Source organism: Ambystoma mexicanum, chromosome 1p, assembly GCF_040938575.1.
Source record: "Ambystoma mexicanum isolate Mex_15411 chromosome 1p, UKY_AmexF1_1, whole genome shotgun sequence".
Classification (NCBI taxonomy): Eukaryota; Metazoa; Chordata; class Amphibia; order Caudata; family Ambystomatidae; genus Ambystoma; species Ambystoma mexicanum.
In genome coordinates, this window is record NC_090921.1 from 1501336664 (window position 1) to 1501362020 (window position 25357).

Here is a 25357-nt window from a genome sequence, read left to right on the forward strand (position 1 = left end):
AGCAGGCAGGACAATGTCAGTCTGAGGCAGATTGTAGCGGCATGAGGAGAAATTATACATTGGTGTTACAACAGAGGACAGAGAGTTAGAAAGGGAGTCACCATGAGACATGGGCCCTGGTACCAGGAATGAGCCAAGATGGAGGGATAGCCCAAGACCTGCTGTCTGACTCCTGGATTAGCCAACCCCTTAAGAGCAAGGGGCAGCTGTCCATTTTGTTGTGTTTTCTTTCCTGTCAAGGACCCACCAAAATCCCCAGAAGAGCAACACTAAGAGCTCAGAGGATCACCTACCTTGGAGATTACAATATTAGATTTGGGAAACCGAGAAACCCATCACCCAAAGAAAAGATCAGTGCATTTGCCACAGGTTTCATGTCATGCCATCATCCCTTTTCAGCTACCCCTCACCCCTCCATTTTCAGACTGGATATTTTATTCCATGTTCTGGTGTGGAGTGGTAAACATCAGAGAGAATATTAACTTTACTGACCATAACATCTTCCCCTACCCGAGTGTGGGTTGGTGAACTCTTTAGAGAACATTAACCTTAACAAGAAACCAATCACACAGGAGAACCCATAGAGTGTAAACAGTAAGAGGTTAGAAGCACAGGCTTGACTATTTTAATCCATGGAGTAATTTCTATCACAGCTCATCTGACTTCCATCCTCACAGTAGTTCTTCAGACCTGATTAAGTGAGCCATTTATTACAAACCCTCCCTGTCTCGGGATCATACAATTACTGTGCATACAGTGCTTAATTTGTGCCAGTGTTTGCCGGTGGGCAACACCGGCAGTCTTTTTTGGGCACCGGAACATCAGGGGGCCAGCTCTCAAGTGCAATTTAAATTGTTTTGTTTGTTCTTCTTCCACACCTCTTCCATAATAAATCATTGTAGGCCATGGATGTTTCCCAAAATCAATTTGGCTTTAAATGGGACGATTTTATCTCCTAATGTGTGTGGGATGATTTTCCTCCAGATGCCTTTCATTAAAGTTTTACTTTTGTTCATTTCTTGCTGAGCTGCACCTATCGTGCCAGCTCTGCAAGAAACATGGTGCCATTTAAGAGTTCAAGAAGTGATACAGTCCTGCTCCAGTCCAGGTTGCATGGCAACAAGCCATTAATCAAGTTCCCGGGCCCTCAGATGTGTTGTGATTCCTGTCACATGCGAGGCCTGCTGCTCTCCAAACCCTGCTTCTGACAGACGCTGGAGCCCCGGAGATAAAAATGACTAAAACGTGGGAAACTGAAGGTATACAAACCTTAAAAGGTGTTAGAGTTTATATACACGTAAGCAAATTCTTCAAATTGGATAAGCTCTACAAACGGCTGCTCTATGAGAGCGGAGATGTAGCCCATGCATGCATTATTGGTACTGTAGGCAACTTGCAGTGAAGGGTTAAAACGCTAGTCTCTCTCCACGTTTCGGCTGTCTGTTGAACCAGAAAAAAAAACGTTTGTTTTACTTCAACATTTCCCGTCCTCTAGCTGCATTTTTCATTTTCAAATAGTGCTTGTGACAGCTGCTGTAATGTGAAGTGTTAAAGAGAAATGGATTCCATTTTTAACCATGTATTTTCATGTCCCAGGATTGCTTGACAGATTTGCCTTTTTGTTTGTTTATTCTTCTCACTTCTGAGCCCTGTGATAATTAGTTGTAACATGGACCTAAGTTATGGAAATAATATTTAGCCAGTAAAGTGGATGATAATAACCTATCAAATTGGGTATTCAGTTGATCAACTTTCCATTTTCAAGTGTACTTGTAGGGTTCAGACTGTGGCCATCCATCCATCATTTTTGTAGGATAAAATGCCTCAAAAGTCTATGCACACCATTTCCCAGTCCTGGGCTTTCATGAAATAACAATGTATTCTTGGAGCTGTAGTCGTTTAACTTCAATTAGACATAAGTAGCCGATTCATGTGATTTGCAAAAAAGGAAGCCCAGGACTGGAAAGTGGTGACCTGTTGTCATGAAGCTTTCCGAAAACTTTATCCTCAGTACTTTGTTAGCATGTCTTCTTGAGGGCATCTGGACCTCTTGGGAAATGTGGGACACTTATTTTTGGTGCCCGGGTAGATTTTTTGATCCAGTCTGACCCTGTATGTTGGTGTTTGTGTCAATGCTGTTTGCTTTTATGTATGCGTGCATGCAAGGAGTTATGTGACTGGTGGATGAATGCATAGGTAAAAATGTTGTATGTGAGTGTGTGTGCCAGCCCCAACTCCTACATTTATCGGCCAACGGGCCACTACATTTAGGAGTGGGGGCATGGCATCAGGGTTGCACCTAGGATACAATTTCATGGGGAGGAGCTAAGACCTAAATGTTGGGAGAGGCGCTAACTTCAGAGGCCATAGGGCAGAGGCTAATTTACTTGTGTGGGGCCATCTAACTAAATTGTGCATTCAAATGAGATTATTCTGGTGATGCTCCAATGTTACAAGCAGTTAACCCTCTCCTTCATTTCTGAAATGTCACACTTATGGACTGGTGTGAGAATGAGCTGTCTTATGGCCCATGTCCCCACTTGCCTTCTTATCACTCCCATTGCATGCAAGTGCTAACCCCACATCATGATTGCAATTGCCTAAAAATGTATGCATATGAATGCAGGTGCTTAAAGTGAAATGTTTTATTAATTGAAAGACCTTTATTAACAGCGAAGCCTAGGCACCATTTAAAGTCTGTGTCCTATTCCATCCACTATGGCTCTGTATGTCAGCCAGGCAGGGGCGCAGCCAGCCTCAACATTTTGGGGGCTAGATGACAGTTTTGAAAGCGGCTAGTGAGTGGGGTCAATAAAATGATTAGGCTATTCGATTCTCCACTGAGGGATGGTGTCTGGGCCTTTCAGCTATTACAGTTGAAAGGGTCCCTCAAGCAGCTGCCCCATATTGGCAGTCTTATGACACAGAATCATACGGATAGTCTGCAGCTTTTAACCACCTTTCTGCATTCTTTTGATTTCATTATTGATTTAAGCACTCCATAGGTGCCTTGGCCTATTTTCCCAAACGCTAAGGCAACGGGTGGCCCCCCCAACATCAAGATGAAATGGGCCCCCATCAGCCCTGACACATCTTCATCCAGTCCTGCTCCCACTTCCCTCCCAATTCCCTGAACCCTGTTAGGAAGGTGAATAGCGGTTTCGAATTCACTTTGGCCATTAGTCGTACCACCCCAATTCAGTGGCAATGTAATTTCATAATGCTATGCTAATCACTGGATGCGTGGGCCATCTAAAAGCTGAGCCCAGAAGTTAAGACATGACCAAAGCAAACACAAGTGTTGCTACGGGGCTAAACTGGACCACATTGAATGTAGGCAAGTCTAGCCAGTAATAACACTTATGGTGCACAGCCAGCCTGGACATGCTTTCTGCAGCATGGCATTTTAACTGGCTGGGAGTCCTTGTATGGTAATAATGGCATATATTGGTGCAGCCTGCATGCACATATATTGGAACAACCAGCATGAATATATTTTTATACTGGCATATGTTATGGGCAAAGGTTGGTGACTTGCAACTATTAGGTTGTTCCATGTGCTACCATACAAAACCAATTGCAAACTGTAGGGCTTTCTACCCAATTTGCAAAGAAAGTGCTGTAAAATGCATCATTTTAACCCAATGTTTCAAACATTTTCATGGGAGTGAGAAACCCCCTCAAGCGCCCCTTGGTTGGTTTGTTTTCCCTTACTGTGCTCTATCGATTCTGCAAACATTTAAGCCTCTTGAGTTCAGAAATTCACCAGCCTCTACTGTACCTCATCTATCTGTCACTGTGTATGATTTGTGTTTTAATGCGCACAGGGGCAGGGTTCTCCTCACGCACCACACGCTGTCATGCCATCCTACATCTATTTATGCATATGATACAAAACTTAGTCTGGCATAAACCTCTCTTCAGTAGAGAAATCTAACTTTGCACTAGTTGATTTGCAGTTTTAGTAATAAAGCATATTTGTGTCCTCCACACAAACTCAATGGGAGATTTCTTGCATCTCCTGTTTGCAGCAGTGCCTCCGCTGGCCCAGTGCAAATAATTGTAAGGGGGCCTCGCCGAATGTTTTGCCCCGGGCCTCACCATCCCTTTTGACAGCCCTGGGGACCAGCAATAGCAATGCAACAACAAACCGTTGCAAACAGCCAATGAAAACTACCATTCTGTGGTTACTATGCAGTATTTTGATAAATTCTGTATAGTAACCAGAATGTGCAGTTTTCATTCGCTGTTCTGACTGACATGGTGACGTGTTGTTATTGCCACAGGAGGCGGCGCAGCGCCACCTTCGTTTCACGAGTTACTGTGAACTGAAGGTGTCTAGGTGGACACTCTCTGACCATGTAACTTAAGCAGTGTGAAGATTCCAAGGTCTGGGCCGGGCCAGCCCGGAACGGCGGCGCGGTCCCCTGGTGGTGTCCACACTCCTCCTGGGGCCTGGCTGGGCCTGGGCCCTTGCCAGGAGCGAGGACCCAGAGCCAGGACTCAGGAGTCACTGATCAAGGAGGACACCAGGAGACCCCGCCGGGGCCGGGTGTCTTGTGTTCACGCTTATAGTCATGGAGGTAGCCCCCCACCACATAGAAAGGCAGATGCTGTCTGGAAGCCCTTTCAAGAGGAAGAGCGAGTGCGCCACGAATCGCTAGCTTTGGTCCTGGTGGTTAGTTGGACACGACGTAAGCAGAGGACTGTCTGTTTGAGATTGTTTCATTCAAGAGGAGTCAAAGAGGGACCAGCATCTTTGTCATCGTTCTAGTCATGTGCGTCACGGTTCTCATCAGTGGCCATTTGTGTGGATGTCCTCGAAGGCTCTGTTTTGTTGTAATTTGGCACTCCTACTCCTTTGAAGTCAGTGGCGTTTGGTGTTTTGTAGTGATTTTCATTTGCCTCAGTGTTGAACCCTGAAGTCACTTTATACATTTCTTCATCCATGGTTTTTTTACCAGGTGTTTGCTGCCAGTACTATGTGGCTCTTGTCCCCCAACGCGCAGTTTCCCCCTTGGGAATTCAGGACGGTGTAGATATGAGGCTAGTATTGTGCCCTCCAGGAGTGCTGTTTTCAGTGCTGTTATGTTGATTTTTACTGTGCACAGCACAGGCGCTTCCAGTTCCGAAATGTTTTTCTGTCGTCAAAGTGAGTACCCCAGATGTTTTCGGACTATATTATGATAGGGTACCGTGGAACTCGTGTTTGTTTATCAGGCTGTTAGGGGGGCGTTCCGCCTTCACAGGTGTTTCCCTACCCTTTATCATCTAGAATACAATGCTCGCATGGGTTTTTAATGCGCTGCCTATGGTGTTGGTGTGAGGCGCTCCGATCTTTGCTCCGACGTGCGTGCCATGTATTCTTTAGTCTTTGAAGCATGGGTCCAAGGATTGGGATGGCACAGCGTCACCCGTCACGTAGTCCCTTTATATGTAACCAAAGGGACCCTCGCCGATACGTATGGGGCTCATTACGTTGTCCTCGGTTTCCCTTCCATCTGTGTCCCAGGGAATTCAGGCGGCATGGATTGGGAGTCCATCTGTATGTGTTTCAAAAAACGATTACCACGTTTTGAACGCACAATGAGTTTGGATGTTGGTTGGTTCGGGTGATTAGTACTGCGAACGTTAGTTGGTGTGCGCTGGGGGTGGAACTCATTTGTACTTGCTGGAGGCCGCAATGCTCTGAATACACATTTGCCAACATGATCAATTTCGTTCTGTCTCTGTGGGTGATTGCAGTCCATGTTTTTTCTTTAAATTTGGGCACTTGTAGTCTGAGTTTTATAAAGAGATAAGCAGAACAACAAGTTCCAGAATGCAAAGAAAAGACCTAGGGCCTCATTACGACCCAGGCGGTAAGAGATTAACGGCGCCGTAAAAGGTGTTGGCGCCTTTAAACCCTTACCGCCTAATTACGAGGTCCCTTTGCGGGTCTCAACCTTAATAGCTGGTTTTACCAGCCATTAAGGAAGGAACCCGCAAAGGGACTTTCGAGGTAATTACAGTACCGCAATTTGCAGTACCATAATTACCGCCTTCCCCATTCCCATTGAGCCCTATGGGGGCAAAAATGGGAATGGGGAAGGGTCAATGGTGAATGGGGAATTACCGCCCCGCCAACCTTGGAATGGGGCGGTAATTCCACCATTCACCATGGCAGAGTTGGTAAAATACCGGCGTCAACCATGGCGCTAATAGCGCCATGGTTAACGCCAGGGTCGTAATGAGGCCCTTAGACTGGATAAGCACCAGATTGGAATGGAACATGTTGGCAACTATGTGAATATTGGTTGGTTGCGTGAGCTGCAATATGTTGTTTGTTATCATTCCTTGTTTTTGAGCTGCACTGTAAGAACATTAGCAGTAGTACTGGGAGCTGCTCTATATTATCATTGGGTTGTGGCCCCAATACAAAGAGAGTGAATTTCAATGTATTCTCTGTGGGGGCTTGGGCCCTGCACAGCAACTACCGCAAATGCTGCATGGAGCAACCATGGATGAGAAATGTATAAAGTGGCTTAAGGGTTCAACAATGAAGCAAATGAAAATCAAGACTAAACACCAAACGCCACTGACTTCAAAGGAGTAGGAGTGCCAAATTACAACAAAACAGAGCCTTCGAGGACATCCACACAAATGGCCACTGATGAGAACAGTGACCCACATGACTAGAACGATGACAAAGATGCTGGTCCCTCTTTGACTCCTCTTGAACGAAACAATCTCAAACAGACAGTCCTCTGCTTACGTTGTGTCCAACTAACCACCAGGACCAAAGCTAGCGATTTGTGGCGCACTCGCTTTTCCTCTTGAAAGGGCTTCCAGACAGCATCTGTCTTTGTATGTGGTGGGGGGGCTACCTCCGTGACTATAAGCGTGAACACAAGACACCCGGCCCGGACGGCGGCGTGGTCTCCTGGTGTCCTCCTTGATCAGTGACTCCTGAGTCCTGGCTCTGGGTCCTCGGTCTTGGCAAGGGCCCAGGCCTAGCCAGGCACCAGGAGGAGTGTGGACACCACCAGGGGACCGTGCCGCCGTTCCGGGCCGGCCCGGCCCGGACCTTGGAATCTTCACACTGCTTAAGTTACACAGTCAGAGAGTGTCCACTTACCTGATTTTGAAGTCGGCTGCTTGCGGGGACTCTCTGTCTCCTGTCGGGACCTGGGGGGGGACAGTGGCAGACTGGCAGGCACTAGTGTGAGTGAAAAAGCAGGGCCCAGCCCCCAGCAACTAGGCCGCACGCAACAAAGCAGTGCAGCAGGATCTCTCGAGGACCAATGCCACGCCTAGACACCTTCAGTTCACAGTAACTCGTGAAACGAAGGTGGCGCTGCGCTGCCTCCTGTGGCAATAACAACTGCTGGGTGTCCTGACCCACGTTTAAGCTATCATGCCACAACATTTGGTGCTGTGGGCTTAGAAAATTCAAGATGGCGGAAAACCCACATGTGCGCCGAAATCCAGGAAAGCTGCGCAGTTTGTGCGCACAACGAAATGGTTGCCTCACTTGCCACCCACCAGTGCGAGAACGAAAGGCCGGGTTGCCATGAGGGAAATGGGTTGCCAAAGGAAAAACAGTAGCGCCGGTTAGCTTCAAAGCGCTTTAAAACCACCATTGGACTACCCACACAGTAGTCTGAAACCATTGGGGAATGGCAATGCTGATTGCCAAAAGCAAACCCATAACTGTTGGGAATTCATTTTCTTAAATCCCAAAAAGGGGTGCAGTACCAGTACTCACCACTATCCAAAAGCCGGCATTTTAAAACAACACCAGATTTTACTTTTTGCAAAACTGAATAAATGAACCCAAAACAGGCCAAAGAAAGACTTACTGAGAGGTGGATCCAATGTAAAGTTATATTCTGAAGTGACTTGAAGGTTTATAACAAGACTGGCTGCGCTGTGGATTTCAGCAGTTTAAGTAAATTTGGACTGAAAGACACTAAAAAAAATCTAAATGTTTAAATTGACTGAGTGACCTACTTTTGAGTGTCACATAGGTTGAAATTGTTTAAATGTCATAGTTTTAAACTTAGAATCAGCCTTCTAGCTGCATATGTGAAAATGTTTAGTTTTATTTGAATGCAGAAACTGGGGAACAAAAAGTGACATTTTATCTGAAACCTGGCTTAAGGAACTGAATTCTGCCTGGCAACTACCCCCATCAGGAGTGAAACTTGAGTCACAGCTGTGTTCCCAGGCCTAGCTGCCCTTTTGCTGCTCACACTAAGGATATGCCATCTATCTGATAATTGAATTACCTGTGCTCTGCAGGAAAGTGAACAAAGCCCTGTCCTGGCTCAGGCAAAGGTTTTGTTGGCAGGAGTCGTAAATGGTCGTAAAAAGTGGCTTCCTCCTGAGGAAAGGGGAGGGGCACTGCCTGTGAGAGCAAGCTGGCTTGGCAGAACTGGAAAAACCAGAAATTCAATCTTGTGCTGAGGGTAAACCACACCCCTTTGGAGCCAGAACATAACTTTAAAAAGATGAATAACTCATAGAGCGGACATGTGAAAATTTTATAAATGATACCATAATTCTTGTGATTTTTCTGCCCACATTTTAAGAGGTTTTTCGACCCGGTGGCATGTTCAGGGGGGTTTTAGCGGAAAAGTGGATAGTACTCTAAATGTGTGCATGTTAAAAATCTGAAACTTCATCAGTTAATGTCCCTACTCCCTGCGCACATGTATGTAAAGTTGGGTCCATGTCAGAAATTGAAAAATCAGTTAAAAAGTCCATTATGTGCCATCTCTGAATGCAAGCTCCTAGAAAGAGCAGATTTGGACAGAGACATGGCTAAATTCAGCCACACCATGTATATGTAATTTCTAGCAACTGTGTAACTGTGAAATATGTCTTTTATTATCAAATATAGAATGTGTGCAATCTGACAAGGGAGTGCCCTCTTGGCAAGCCATAAAATGACATCACTCTGACTCACAGTTCATTCCCCAATCAAGGGGAGGAATGAAAGCTGGACCAATGACAAGTGAGAGGGGCAAGTCTAGTGATGCAACACACACACCCACTCTCAAAAACACATAAAAGCAGAGAGTCAGGACAGATAGGGACCTTCAATTCCATTTGCTGCAACGCGCTCTGCCGGACCATACAACATCCAGAGATCCAGACTTTACCTCCATCAAACCTCCAGAGAGCCAAACTAGAGACTTCAATCTATCCAGAACTAGAGACCAGACCAGAGGGAGAAAGCAGTGCTGTACCCAGAGAGAAAGCAGTGCTGTACCCAGAGAGACCCAGACCAGACCGCTGTGAGCAGTTCCAGAGGCCAGGCGCTGTGAGCAGAACCCGGGAAGACCTGACCAGACTGTTGACCAGATCGTGACAAAGCCGCTTTCCGGTTCAAAATCTCTTGTGAGTACTCAGCAAAACTCAGAACACATCTCTTAGTTAAAATCATATAATTCAATCCATTTTTAATCTAAGTAGAACTGCAGCTTAGCAATTGTGTTATCCTGCCATCATTTTTAAAGCTGAAAAAGTGTGCGTTTAAAATTTGCAAAAACCAAAAACGACCTCTAGTAAATCGGTCATATCTCCGCAACCGTTTGGGCTAGAGACTTGCAGTAACTTTCCTCTGATAGCTTAGAATCGTGGCTTTCCTAGGAACCTAGAACCGCATTCCTACCCCCTATAGTTTTACCGCAATCGCGGAACACGCATCCGCGAATTTTGCCGCGATTTGCACATTTCTTCACATGTAAAAACTGCTGCTGCTTGCCTTCCATTTGCCAGAAATTCGTTTAACCTGCTAACTATCCCTGCCCCATTGCTAGTGTGAGCCTGGACTAATATTAACTAGATACCACTCACCCTGAACCTCTGAAAGGGAATTAAAAAGCATTTCCAGCATATTTCTCATCCATTGCTAGCACATATCAAAGCATTTGGGCTTGTGTTTTCAAAACTCCTATCTGTTTTCTGTTGTCTAAGCTTGCTGGGTTGAACTGATTACATTGATTGCATTTCTGAGAACTGCGTGCTTTCCTCCCATTCCCTTGCATTGCATAAAGAGGGGGGGAGTGAATAGCCAGAGAAAAGTGATTACATTGTTTTGTTGAAATCATATTGAGTATTTTCTATACTGCATTTCATTCATTCAACCTTGCATTTCCTTGAACCCTATAAAGCATTTTCTACCACATTATACTTCTGTACCTATTTACCAGTGTGCTACCTTATCCATTTCATCTCAACTCCTTAGTAATTATAAAGAAGTGTGCTAGTGCCAGATTCTCCGTTGTTGATCTTTATCATATCAGATTAAGTGTGCTATTCAATTATTAACTTGTTATAAAGTGTGATATATATATATTTTAAATTATCAAATAAACCTTTTAAACTTGCAAAACAGAACTACTTCTTGGCTCAGTGGGGTCAGGGGGATTCCAAGAGAGGGGTGTTATATAGGGGTAGTCATCCAGAACGCATGAACTGGACCTAAAGATATATCAATAAGGGTTTTCATTCAGTATTCTAGACTAGGCGTTAACTTAGCTGTAGTGCTGAATTGAATCCTCTTACACAACACGTCACCATGTCAGTCAGAACAGCGAATGAAAACTGCACATTCTGGTTACTATACATAATTTATCAAAATACTGCATAGTAACAACAGAATGGTAGTTTTCATTGGCTGTTTGCAACAGTTTGTTGTTGCATTGCCATTGCTGGTCCCCAGAGCTGTCAAAAGGGTTGGTGAGGCCCGGGGCAAAACATTTGGTGAGGCCCCCTTACAATTTTTTGCACTGGGCCAGCGGAGGCACTGCTGCAAACAGGAGATGCGAGAAATCTCCCCTTGGGTTTGGGTGGAGGACACAAATATGCTTTATTACTACAACTGCAAATCAACTACAGCAAAGTTAGATTTCTCTACTGAAGAGAGGTTTATGCTTGACTAAGTTTTGTATCATATGCATAAATATATGTAGGATGGCATGACAGCGTGTGGTGCGTGAGGAGAGCCCTGCCCCTGTGTGCGCATTAAAACCCACATCATACACAGTGACAGATAGATGAGGTACAGTAGAAGCTGGTGAATTTCTGAACTCAAGAGGCTTAAATGTTTGCACCAATTATGCAGAATCGATAGAGCACAGTAAGGGAAAACAAACCAACCAAGGGGCGCTTGAGGGGGTTTCTCACTCCCATGAAAATGTTTGAAACATTGGGTTAAAATGATGCATTTTACAGCACTTTCTTTGCAAATTGGATAGAAAGCCATACAGTTTGCATTTGGTTTTGTATGGTAGCACATGGAACAACCTAATAGTTGCAAGTCACCAACCTTTGCCCACAACATATGCCAGTATAAAAATATATTCATGCTGGTTGTTCCAATGTATGTGCATGCAGGCTGCACCAATATATGCCAGTATTACCCTACAAGGACTCCCAGCCAGTTAAAATGCCATGCCGCAGAAAGCATGTCCAGGCGGCTGACTGTGCACCATAAGTGTTATTACTGGCTAGACTTGTCTACATTGAATGTGGTCCAGTTTAGCCCCGTAGCAACACTTATGTTTGCTTTGGTCATGTCTTAACTTCTGGGCTCAGCTTTAAGATGGCCCACGCATCCAGTGATTAGCATAGCATTATGAAATTAAATAGCCACTGAATTGGTGTGGTACGACTAATGGCCAAAGGGAATACGAAACCACTATTCAGCTTCCTAACAGGGCTCAGGGAATTGGGAGGGAAGTGGGAGCAGGACTGGATGAAGATGTGTCAGGGCTGGTGGGGGCCCATTTCATCTTGATGTTGGGTGGGCACCCCTTGCCTTACCGTTTGGGAAAATAGGCCAAGGCACCTATGGAGTGCTTAAATCAATAATGAAATCAAAAGAATGCAGAAAGGTGGTTAAAAGCTGCAGACTATCAGTATGTTTCTGTGTCAAAAGACTGCCAATATGGGGCAGCTGCTTGAGGGACCCTTTCAACTGTAAAAGCTGAAAGGCCCAGACACCATCCCTCAGTGGAGAATCCAACAGCGTCATTATTTTATTGACCCCACTCACTAGCCGCTTTCAAAACTGTCATCTAGGCCCCAAAATGTTGAGGCTGGCTGCGCCCCTGCCAGGCTGACGTACAGAGCCATAGTAGATGGAACAGGACACACATGTTAAATGGTGCCTGGGCTTCGCTGTTAATAAAGGTCTTTCAATTAATAAAACATTTCACTTTTAGCACCTGCATTCATATGCATACATTTTTAGGCAATTGCAATTATGATGTGGGGTTAGCACTTGCATGCAATGGGAGTGATAAGAAGGCAAGTGGGGACACAAGACAGCTCATTCTCACACCAGTCCATAAGTGTGACATTTCAGAAATGAAGGAGAGGGTTAACTGCTTGTAACATTGAAGCATCACCTGAATAGTCTCATTCGAATTCACAATTTAGTTAGATGCCCCCACACAAGTAAGTTAGCCTCTGCCCTATGGCCTCTGAAGTTAGTGCCTCTCCCAACATTTAAAATTGTATCCTGGGTGCAACCCTGATGCCATGCCCCCACTCCTAAATGTAGTGGGCCGTTGGCCGATAAATGTAGGAGTTGGGGCTGGCACACACACTCACATACAACATTTTTACCTATGCATTCATCCACCAGTCACATAACTCCTTGCATGCACGCATACATAAAAGCAAACAGCATTGACACAAACACCAACATACAGGGTCGGACTGGAACAAAAAATCTACCCGGGCACCAAAAATAACTGTCCCACATTTCCCAAGAGGTCCAGAGTCCCTCAAGAAGACATGCTAACAAAGTACTGAGGATAAAGTTTCCGGAAAGCTTCATAACAACAGGTCACCGCTTTCCAGTCCTGGGCTTCCTTTTCTGCAAATCACATGGATCGGCTACTTATGTCTAATTGAAGTTAAAAGACTACATCTCCCAGAATACATTGTTATTTCATGAAAGCGCAGGACTGGGAAATGGTGTGCGTAGACTTTTGAGGCATTTTATCCCACAAAAATGATGGCTGGATGGCCACAGTCTGAACCCTACAAGTGCACTTCAAAATGGAAAGTTGATTAACTAAATACCCAATTTCATTGGTTATCATCCACTTTACTGGCTAAATATTATTTCCATAACTTAGGTCCATTTTACAACTGATTATCACAGAGCTAAGAAGTGAGAAAAATAAACAAACAAAAAGGCAAATCTGTCAAGCAATCCTGGGATATGAAAATGCATGGTTAAAAAATGGAATCCATTTCATTTTAACACTTCACATTACAGCAGCTGTCACAAGCACTATTTGAAAATGCAAAATGCAGCTAGAGGACGGGAAGTGTTGAAGTAAAACAAACGTTTTTTTTTCTAGTTCAACAGACAGCCGAAAGGTGGAGAGAGACTAGCGTTTTAACCCTTCACTGCAAGTTGCCTACAGTACCAATAATGCATGCATGGGCTACATCTCCGCTCTCATAGAGCAGCCGTTTGTAGAGCTTATCCAATTTGAAAAATTAGCTTACGTGTATAGAAACTCTTACACCTTTTAAGGTTTGTCTACCTTCAGTTTCCCACGTTTTAGTCATTTTTATCTCCGGGGCTCCAGCGTCTGTCAGAAGCAGGGTTTGGAGAGCAGCAGGCCTCGCATGTGACAGGAATCACAACACATCTGAGGGCCCGGGAACTTGATTAATGGCTTGTTGTCATGCAACCTGAACTGGAGCAGGACTGTATCACTTCTTGAACTCTTAAATGGCACCATGTTTCTTGCAGAGTTGACACGATAGGTGCAGCTCAGCAAGAAATTAACAAAAGTAAAACTTTAATGAAAGGCATCTGGAGGAAAATCATCCCACACACATTAGGAGATACAATCGTCCCATTTAACGCCAAATTGATTTCGGGAAACATCCATGTCCTGCAATGATTTATGATGGAAGAGGTGTGGAAGAAGAACAAACAAAACAATTTAAATTGCACTTGAGAGCTGGCCCCCTGATGTTCCGGTGCCCAAAAAAGACTGCTGGTGTTGCCCACCGGCAAACACTGACACAAATTAAGCACTGGGTCTGCATCCTGTGCCTCAGTCGATGCTTTCCTCATCTATCCCACTACTAGCCTGTACCAGCAGTTGCTGCAGCACCAAACATGTGACATGGAGCAGAAGCAGTGTCACTGAACTGGCCCGGGCCGTGGCCCCCGCACTGCGAGCGGCAGCCGCCAGCCCTGGGGCTGGCATTATTGGGCCAAGAATGTTTGGGCCCTGGCACTGATTTTTTTTTACAAATTAAGCACTGTGTGCATACAATTACGACACAAATGAACATGTCGAATTTCGACATCCCCGTTTTACCTAATATTTATGTGGTGGATGGGTAAAGTAAATAATGGATGTGGGAAGGATTGGGGAGGCTATGGGGTCTTTATATATGCAGTGAACAAGGGGTAAAATACATTTGGCTGGTGTCTCTATATATATGCAGTAAAAAGGGGGTACAAAATAAAATGTGACATTTTCGTTTGTGCAGTAAAACATTTGCAGTAATCACATAGATCCCTATCTCATAGTCTGACTAGGCCTCCATTGGCAATGAACTTCCTCTCCTCAATATTCCCAAACAAACGTCAATATCGACACTGAATCTGCCCTTGCTCGAATACCCAGAAATTCTCAAGATAATAGGGGCATATAGCTAACAATACTGTGAGAATAACATACAGCATGCAGTGTCTGCTAATAACCTGGGAAATGCACTCAAGTCAGTAAGAAGATGTTCTTTTGCTTAGGCAGCGGAAACGTTTCACTAAAAAAGATACCAATCTATTACAAGAGTGCTTTCAGCAAAGGGCTTCTACTAAAATGCTGCCAGAACTTTCAAAATCTGGGAATTTGTCAAGAAAGAGTATGATGTCTATAGCAGAAAAAATGTACTAGTAAATGTAAGCATGGGAATGTGAAACTAGGGGAGATATTCTCATGGCATTTGTTATTCTGATGAAGTGCTTTAAGCAAACTTTCCCTTTATTTATTTTATTTTTTATTTATTTATTGCATTTGATAATGCGCCCAAATGCAGGGGTGTCACGGCGTAGGTTACAAGAATACTTTTTAGACTTATACGTTTCAGAGAACACATGGTAGGTTGCACAAGTACTTTTTAGACTTATAGGTTTGTAGGAGCATATGGTAAAATGCAAACATAGTGAAATTTAGGAATATGATACAATGGGGACCGAGAGCAGGGTGGCAAGGCTATGGTGAATTGTACATGCATGGTTCAACTGGACAGTTAAAATTTGTTAAATAGGCAGGTTTTTAGTAATTTCTTAAATTGCATGTAGGAGGGCTCATTACTTATGTTAGGAGGTAGTGAGATCCATATTCTGGGTGCTGCTACTGGGAAACTAGAGTTCCCTGTTCTGCCATCCTTGAAGCGGGGGATGATGAGGTGGGTGTTGGATGTGGATCTGAGTGTTCTGGTTGCTACTTTGTGCATGAGGCATTGATTGGGGTAAGTGGGGGCATTTAGTGTGATGCACTTATGTGTGATGGTGAGTGTTTTGTGGAGTATTCTAACTTGAATTGGGAGGCAGTGTGCCTGTTTCCTATATTGCGATATTTGTTCCCTTTTGGTGATTCCAAGAGCTGCTCTCAGGGCTTTATACTGTAGGAGTTGCATTTTAGTAAGGTTTTTATGGTGGTGCCTAGTAGGAGAATGTCACAGTAGTCTAACTTGGACATAATGAGGGCTCTTGCTAGAGTGATACCATTAGGAGGAGTCAAGAATGGCCAACTGAGGGCAAGGAGTTTTGCGTGTATGCAGTGGTGGAGGCCAGTGAGTTGATGTGTTTGCAAATAGTAAGGCCAGAATCTAAGTATACGCCTAAGGTTTTGACCTGGTTTAAGATGGTGATAGGGGTGCCATCTATGACGATGGCTGTATAATCTGGGTTGGGTCTACTCAAGCGTGGGGAGCACCTACAATGAGAATCTCAATTTTGTATCCATTGAGGCAGAGGCTATTTGTCGCCATCCAATTCTGGATGATGGAGTAGATTTTATTGACAAGGATGGTGTCCAGTTCTAGGTTGCCTGAGATTGGGATGAATGTCATCCGTAACATTGCTGTATATTACACCCATAGCATCTAGTGCAGAGAAGACAAGTTTAGTGTAGGCATTGTAGAGTGTGGGGGAGAGGCAGGAGCCTTGCGGGACGCCTAAAGGAACTATTATGGGATCTGCTGCTTCATCTCCGATAGCTACTCTGGAGGTGTGGTCTGACATCTTTTGGCTAACTATATTGGCTCCATACTCACAACTGACCAGATGCATAATACTGGCTCTAAAAGGATTAACAATCAATGTGTGAATTGTTTCAAATATCTGTAGAAGGATCTGCCCACACTGCCATTCCACACTTCCTGGGTTTTTCAAGAAGCATTTTCGTACATAGGTCACTAAACATCAAGGTACTGACTAAATTCACCACAGCAAGTTAAAGTTGCTAATGTAAGGCTAGAAAAAGTGAAAGCTGTGGGTACTGAAGCCTGTTGAGTTTTATCACCAATTCGTTTACATAGTAGCTCCAAAGCCAAAGCTTTTTTGGGGGAAAATATTGGGGCCAAGGTCTCAAAGTTCAGGGGTCTTTATTAAACAGCACAAAGCACTAAAGGATTAGGAATAACTGACTGCATGTGGTGGATTAAGTGAAACAAGCTAAGCAAATAAGGCCTTCTGGAGGACCTTCTCTCTCCCTCGGGCTCTGCCAACGGGTGGTCCATGAGTCACCCACAGTCTTTTTGGTGCTATGTATCCCAACACCCTGGAGAACCCTGGAACGCTGCAGATTTGCCTCTGGGCCTCTGCACCATGGGTCTCTTTTATGTGAGTATCCTGGATTGTGGCTCCTCTTACCCTCTCCTAGCCACCACTCCCCTTCCGTCCATCTCTCCTCATCCCCTAGATCCCTTTGAAGGTATCTTAATAAAAGTTGCATGCCAGCTTTATGTTATGGGTGATTTACTTTTTAAATAACTTTTTGAACCAATTTTGTTTTTGGGTGAACCCTCCCCCAAATCTATTTAGAGGGGTTTGGTGTACTTTTTACATTTTCTCGCTGTGTAATAAAATGCCACTCAGAAAAACATTTCCAAGGCCACGTTTGGTTAGCAGTCCACCCCTTGCTGCAGGTTGCATACCCTTCAACAGTCTATCACAGTGCTTAGGTCCCAACCGCCCTGATTCACTAGCCCTTTGGGTTGGAAACCTTCTCCTCCTTAACCTTCTCACCTGCCTTGTTGCTTGTCTCGCTACTGTGCCTCCTCTGGCTTGTTCTCCTTCCTATCCTTGAAGATTCACAATGCGTTGTTCCTCTCCTCCTCACCTTTTAGCTTGCCATCTCCCCACCTCTTTTTCATAGTCTCCTTACCAGCAGACCGTGTTATCTTCCGGTTTGAATTCGTAGGGTTCTGGCCACACTCTTCTTTTGGTTTCATTATCTTCCTTCACTTGCTTAGTTGTTGGAAGTGTGGATGTGATGCTATGTTACTGAGATGTATACTGTGCATCGCTGCCATTACAGATGGAAGGAACTTAATGAAGAAAGGAAGATTGGAAGCAGAAAGGCAGATTGGCAGGAAGGAAGCACGGGAGGTTATAGGGAAGCAACGACGCAAGGGAAATGTGCAGGAGAGAGGGAGGAGGGGAAAACATAGAAATGGTGATGGGAAGAACAAAGGAAGAAAGAGAGAAGGAACGATAGATGCTCAGCTTGCATTCTTATTGTTGCCTTATGTTAAAAGGCATTGCTACATGCCCATAGCAACCCACCTCTCCAACTCCTTTCTTCCCATTTGAATCCATCTTCCCCTTTTTTACACACTTTGCCCATCTCAACTTTCACCCATATCCCCTTTCGCCAACATTTTTTTTCTCAATGATAGGTCCGAAATGGTAGGATTCTCAATAGAATTTTAAAATTAGTGACTGTCCTACATCACCTACATGCACACATACATATATGCATACATGCAGGTATGATCCAATGCGTTTGGTCTTACATTTCTTTAGTAGGTATGACTTTCTTTTGGGGTCTGATCAATTATATTTCTTCCCTGTCTGCAACAAAGAGATTCAAGTGTGCTCAGAGATTGCATTTCACCCAAGCTACTCAAAATGTGAACTAAACACTCCCCCAGATTATGGAAGAGTTGTGATCCAATCAGCAGTTTAGCTCATTTGCTATGGTGGTATTGACAAGTGCAAGACTTTTGGTAGATTGTTGCAAAACATTGAACTGGGTGCTGCCTTGCACATTGGACCTGGCACCACAGACAATGTTACTTACTGCTGAAAAACCTTATGGAACCTAAAACATATAAAGCGGTTGTTTATTCAGATGTTTCCTTTCCGAGGAGGACACTCTTGGGCGACGTACTGTAAGTTCCTTAATAGAGTGGCCTTGAAGATATGGTAATGATCAGTATCACAGTGTGTCTTCAAGGTTGTATGGACTCCAGACTCGCCAGAAATCTGAAATTGCAACCAAATTACTGTATGGAGACTGTATGAATGCTTTCCAAACCGTAATGCAGAGTTTAAGTCACAATCTCAGGGCAGAACAACTGGCAACAAAAAGGTAAATGGAAGAGTTAGAATGAACTATAACACTAAGCAGTGACAAATGCTCTCGGCTGCTTCCATTCTCTCTTTTCTATTTTGTTCATACCAATATAGAAGGAGGCCGACCACATGTAAATCATAACATTGCAGTTTCGGAGCGATTTAATGTGCCTGAAGTTTTTGGATCTCATTCCATACCACCTCCTCTCTATGCAAGGAGTAAGGGTTTATCTTGCCCTGGGTATATGATGAAATGCCTCCCAGACCACGTGGATGCATGCAGAGACTACCAGGTTGTGAACATGGTTGCTTATTTGCATTTATGTTTTGGATCCCTCCCCCTGTAGTGCCTTAGAGTCCAATATTGACCTAGGTGGAACTGTTTCAAACATAGTGTGCCTCTTTAGGCTTATTATGTCATGGTAAGAGATACAACTGGGATTTATTTCATTCATAACAGATTTTGATTTTTGCAGAGTACTGACCAAATAATGAATGGCAATGATGAAAGGGTACGGCGTCCTTTTGTTGCAGGATGGTTTTTAAAAAAAAAAAAACATCAATTTTTTTCGAAAATCGGGGGGTTGAAAAATTCGATGTGTTTTTTCGAGAACAAAATAGCGGTAAAAAACCCCATGAAAAAAACATCCCACGATGAAATGACATGGAACCGATGAAAGAAGGCAAATTGTCAATTTTTAGGCTGAAGAATCTGCCAAATATCTATATAGTACTATATGTACTATATATTTTCTTGTTTGTTTGCAAAGGTATGTAGACAGTGTGGATACTTTATTTTGGTTGATATGTCAATAGATGGTTTGTGGGCTAAAAGAAAATGCCTCTAAGAAAATATTGACCTTCAATAATAGCCACCTCTTCGAATAACCATTGAATGGGATTGCTGTTGTCTTGGTTTGTAACATAGTAGTTGGTATTGTATACTTACTTTGTTCATAATTTACTTGTAGATTGGCCCAGTGACCATTGGGGTCAGTGATAACATGTTTCTCTGCTATCCTGACATTTGCACACATTCAAATCACTGTCCCGCTAATCTTAGAGGTTAGGGGCCTGATTCACAGAGGGGTTTTCCTATGGGATTGCGCCATTATAAAACTCTTCTGTGAATCAGGCCTTACGTCGGTTGATGTGATGGTGTCTGTGCAGTTGTGACATTAGGCAAGAATCTTGTTTGGCTTTTTCCTAGCCATATTTCAAAGAAAACATTGTGTTAATGTCTTCAGTGGAAGCCAGTAATAGTAATGACAATATAGGTGGACATTTGTTACTAATGAAGTTCACCTTACTCATCTCCCTCTTGTTTTTGCTGACACCCAACTTTTCGTTTGTAAAATATACTTTTCCAAACTTTTATCCTTCTGCAAATTCCACGGATTTGTTGCATTTTAAAATCTTTTGCCATTTCAATCACATACATAAAATTAGCCCATTTATTTTAGCTTACCTTTGTCTCTGGTGTTTGATCGAGCCTTTTGAGGCAACCCCAGTCTGAATTCTTCTTGCTTTGATGTGGTACAGATCAGGGAGTTGACGGAAGATTGCCAGGAACCCAGCTGTTTCTTACGTATTTCTCTCATATTTAGTTCCTCTCTTCCTTATGTCTGGGTCCTTTTTTAAAACAAATGGTTTTAGCCTTTTCCGTTCTTTTACCACATTTAACATCTTGAAGTATTTTGAGGGTTCTGAAGGTTCCACTTGTTCCTCATCTCCCAATAATTTACAACACTTGTTTTGCGCTCTTATTCTTCTTTAGCTGAGTAGACATATTGAAGAGCCGTGTTTGGTTCTTCCGGAGAAACCTTCAGTCCTAATGGATTTTGTGCAAATATGTACTTACTCCTATGCATTAGAATGTGTCTATGAAATGTCTTAACTCCCAAGTCTCATGCTCAGTTACAGCTGATATGTCTCACTTCAATGAGAATTTTAAATCTGGCCTTTCACTTATGCCTTTTTCCTCCGGAAGAAGCTTAAGCATATCATTAACAGTTTATTTGCTGAAGCTTACTGGGATCTTCCAAGCAGATAGCCCAAAAGTATCTTGCCTTTCATGATAGCAGGATAATCCTCCAATTTAGGTTGATAAATTAAGTACCGCTAGTCGGTAATAATAGTGTCACCAATTATTACAGGACTTGAATCGCTATATAAATCGAAACAAATATTATTCGAAGCTTTCCAGGCTGGACCCCTATGTGCTCATTGGATAACTTGACTAAATGATATGCCTTTCTCTTTACATTGCAGGGGTTGTTTCAGTACACTGATATCACATATGTACATATGACCCTTTCTGTGTCTTGAACGCCTAAACTAGACAGATTTTACATCTAGTTAGTGATAATGATTTGCTGTGTATATAGTGCTTTTATACATAAAACATTTACAAACAATTACCATCCATTCAACCAAAGTTAGTAGTCATTTATCGACCTCAGTGCAATTAAATGGCGGTGTTGATCTTTCTTGGATTCAAACCTGCACATCACGCAGCCCCCTATTTGTCAATTTATGCTGATTAGATAATTCCATCTTCAGGGGTATTTGTAATTATGTGGCTTAGGTTTGGCATCTGTCTCTGTGACTTACTAGCAGAACTATTTCTCTTTGACATGCCTTCTACCCCCAAATCGGTGCTTAATTTGTGGGTGTGTTTAAGGGCTTGGACCTTTTTCAGCGGGCAGACAGGAAGGCACATGTTTATATGCCAGTCTCAGTATGACCAGTATGGCTTTGCTTTGTCTCTACTGGTGGGGGAACCTAGTGAGCACAGACTGGGAATTATTATACATGGCACTTAATTTGGGTTCTCACTCATTCTGTTGTAGGAGAAGGGCATTCTAGACATTCGTGAAGCCATTGTTGTTGTGGGTTTTGGTACCTGGTAGAGAGCAACAGTGGGAGCAGAAGGTCAGGAGGAATTCCAGGCTGACACGGATGTGGTTTGATGAGACAATGCGGAAAGTGTTGATGGTGAGCGTGTGTTGGTGAAGATGGTGGAGCGAGCTGTATGAATACGGAAGGAGGAGGTGTCAGTTTTGCCTGAGGTGTTTTTTAAGGAGGAACTTAGGGTGAGGAAGATGTGATGAGTGTCGGGGGGTAGGGCAGATGTCGGCTGTGTGTGAGGAGACCTAGGAGGAGCGTGGCTACAAGATAAGGAGGTCTGTGTGTGATGGGCGTAGGCTCCGAGGTGGTGACTGTCAAAGGGAATTAGCATCTGTTGGGGTCGAAAGAGCAGGAGTAAATTATGTGTGACAAGGACAGCTTTGGCGGAGTAGTAGAAGGATATGGGAGATGCAGTGGTGGAGGAGAAGCAGGAGGAGGAGGCCGCTGTGTTGAAGGTGGCTCAGGGTGTTGGGGTCATTACTGTGGAGGGTCAAAGGAGGGCAAAATTAATGTCAGTCGCATGGTCATGGGTTTTTCATGATTTCTCCTGGACTGCAGAGAAGATGGTTGAGAGGGAGAAGGTCAGAGTGTGCAACTTTTGCAAGAATCTGCAGGGCAAATACGTTGCACAGTACAATCTGTGAGCAATACACACTGGGCACTTTGACAAGTTGTAACCACATTTGCTGATGGCGCACAGCCAACTACAAACCTCAAGTGCTGCAAACTGAACATGCTAGATATTTACCACAGGTCATAAACTATGGCACTGTGAACAGTGCACCAAACCCTTGCACCCTCCCAAACACAGCCAGTGGCAGCAGCAGGGGCACCAGCGCTAAAAAGTGCCTGTGACAAATACAATAGTCAGCTATCTTGATTAGATCCAAGTGTGCTTTAGTCAAAGGTGTTAAAGCACATTTCAATAGATTCTATCACCAAAAGAGATATAGAGCCTCCTAACACATAAATAAATTGCAGTAATTACGTTACCAACACTTTTTTTGGTGGTAACAGAATTACTACTGTTTTTACCGCAAAGTTGAATTCAGAGTTTAGGAAAACAATAGAAGTGATGGCTGGAAGGTTAAAAATTAATCTAAACCTCTGGCATCACTCTGGGCAACCCTCCAAATCATTGTTCTTCGCCTGCCAAGTCATTACAAAAGGGGAAAGACCATCCGAAAATCAGGCTTGGTCCTACCCCAAATGTGGGAGTCCAGAACGCCGAGTTTTAACATAAACTGCAGGATTTACCACAAGCATCATGTAAATCCTCCACTTTATCTCCAAAATTCACTGAAATTATCAGAGAGGAATTGCTGCTTACGGCAATTCCGCCAAAATCCGCATGGAGTGCAGTGGACTCTAAAAATGTAGTTTATCACTGCCTTGCCAACACTCTTAAAACCGCAGTAAATGTAATCGATTTTGGTGGAAAGTCAGAGGATTTACCACTGAATTTCTGCCAAACTCAAAATGTGCCACTATTTCTAACAAGGTATAGATAACTTTCGGACGACTAATGGAAAAGGGTTGAGTCCCCAATTCTGTTATGTAAAAACAAACTATGACATAATTTCTGTGTTCAATATCATTTTTCACCAGCGAAACCCGTGACATCTCAGTGTCAGTATATATGGCAAAATGTACACTCTTACACTACGCATATTGTAAGCACCCGTTTCATGATTTTTTTTGTTTTTTTCCGAAATGACAAGTGGTGTGTTCTTTTATTGCAGAACGGAAGCCAGGGTTTTTGAGTGGAGCAAGACCCCAACCAATTGGCGATGTACACCTTGATGGGAGGAGGCTTGCTGTGCGCCGTTTCAGGCCTGATCCTCCTCATTGTTGCCACAGCGACAGACTTTTGGATGCAATATCGCTATTCGGGTAATTTAAGCAATCAAGGCCTCTGGCGGTTTTGTGTGGCAGGAAAATGTCACGCTCACACCATCACCATTGGTAAGAAACTAATAGCATGGAACACACGCGTTAAGATCATTCACCTGGACTGGGGCATGATGCAAGTGATTGTTATTCTGAGTCTTTTTTTTATTCTTTTGATAAAACGTCATGTTTGTCATTCGGCGTTTTGGAAGGCGTAATGGTATTAACTGTTGCCATGATGTTCAAAGAACATTTTGATAACAATAACTCATTTCCATTTGGGGGTTCATACTAAAATATCAACACAACATTCCGATACATAATGGTAACAGTCTGTACATGCAAAAAGTTTATTTCCTCAACAAAATGCGATGTAAACTGTATCCATTGTTATGAATAATGGCATGGTGTAGTGGGTATTTGTGCGCCTGCAAACTGCATATATGGGTTGGGCGGCTCAACGTGCTCCAGTTAGAGATACACTGTAATTCAGAACTTGAACCTGTGATTGCTGTACATTGTCAACGATGTCTATCGTCTGCTGAGTAACTCCCTTTTTTTTAAAGCTTGAGACGGTGCTAACCTCATAGACTGCGCTCAATCATACATATACCACATCTATGTGGTATTAGTTTGGTAGAGTATTGGATTTGGAAAAATAAGTAAGTATGAGAGACACCTGGTAAGTGTTTAGAAAGTAAGGTTCCTGTATTTCAAATCCAACAAAAAGGCAGAAGTATTATTTGCATACATTACAATTTTAACCAAAGAAAGGGGTGAAAAACCACGTTTTGGTAGTCAATAAATCATGCATAGGAGGAACTTGGTCATACTTTACACATGTGCTAGATATGCATTCAAAAAAGAAGAAGAAACTTGTTTTCGCCAACACGTGTTTCAACCTATCTAGGTCGTCATCAGGGCATAAAGTTAATAATGGTTGGTACAATTAACATATTCAATCGACAATCTTAGTTTGCAGAGAGAGTCTGGGGAGGGAACAAACACAGGCGGAGAGGGGTGGAGAAAATACAGGAGAAGACCATGTAATAGAGAAACACAAAAAAGAAAAGAGAAAAAATAATTAAGTATTAGTGACAGGATAAGTAAACTTGACCATATAGGTTAACATTTTCAAAATTAACTATATTTTTTGCAATTAGTATAATTCTTAATATTCACCTGTGGAACTTATATATAACAAAGCACCGGCATTTGGCAATTTCCCAATATGTTAGTATTTACTTTCCGCATATTGATGGAGAACAGGGGGAATATTTAGTTTGTATCGGTCAAAACACCAAACATACAAGTTGCCGTGACTAGAAGGAAAGATCTAAAAGGCCATGCTTATCGTGAGCGAATCTCAGAGAAAAGAAATAGTGATAAATTACCTTGGGTGCAGTTATGCCTAACGTCTTTAGATCATATGCTTTCTTTTGGTGTTAATATATAAGTCACATTGGCAGTCCAGAATTAGTTGTTAACTGGAAATCAATTTCCTAAAGGGACAGGAAAGTTTGGTGTGAGCCTAAAAGTTGCAAGGGTCCTCACTCTATTTCGAAATGCGAGATGTAAATGCTACAGCGAGTTTAGCTCTTTGATAAAGGTTTACTTGAAGAGTTACCTGAAAGATCAATGATTTTGTAGCAAGTAATTACAAATGTCCAACTTGGTTTCCCATTATATATTCATGCCGTATTCCGAAAAAGTAAAAAATAAGTGCGTGTAAGTCATAGGCGTTACGTTTGTTTTACCAGTTTCGTGCGATTATGAATGAAAGAGTGCCTGGCATGTTTTTGTTCGGAGTTTACCGGCTGGAGTACAATCTTCCGAGTGTTATCTTGTGCTGTCGGGCCGAGACTGAAGCATCGGCGAAGACTTGCCATTGCTATAGTAGCATGACGAATTCTTCCAGTCATGTGATGCATCACGTGT

The 25357-nt window shown here is 43.2% G+C and overlaps 1 protein-coding gene across 1 annotated transcript in view; it reads left to right on the plus strand.

Moving 5' to 3' along the window:
* LOC138456673 (lens fiber membrane intrinsic protein-like) overlaps positions 1 to 25357 on the plus strand; it is a 422919-nt gene that overhangs the window by 84018 nt on the left and 313544 nt on the right. The window contains exon 2 of the mRNA XM_069607193.1: positions 23272 to 23494. Within this exon, the coding sequence (XP_069463294.1) occupies positions 23320 to 23494 (175 nt within the window). The 5' untranslated portion in view covers positions 23272 to 23319. The remainder of the gene's footprint in view (positions 1 to 23271; positions 23495 to 25357) is intronic.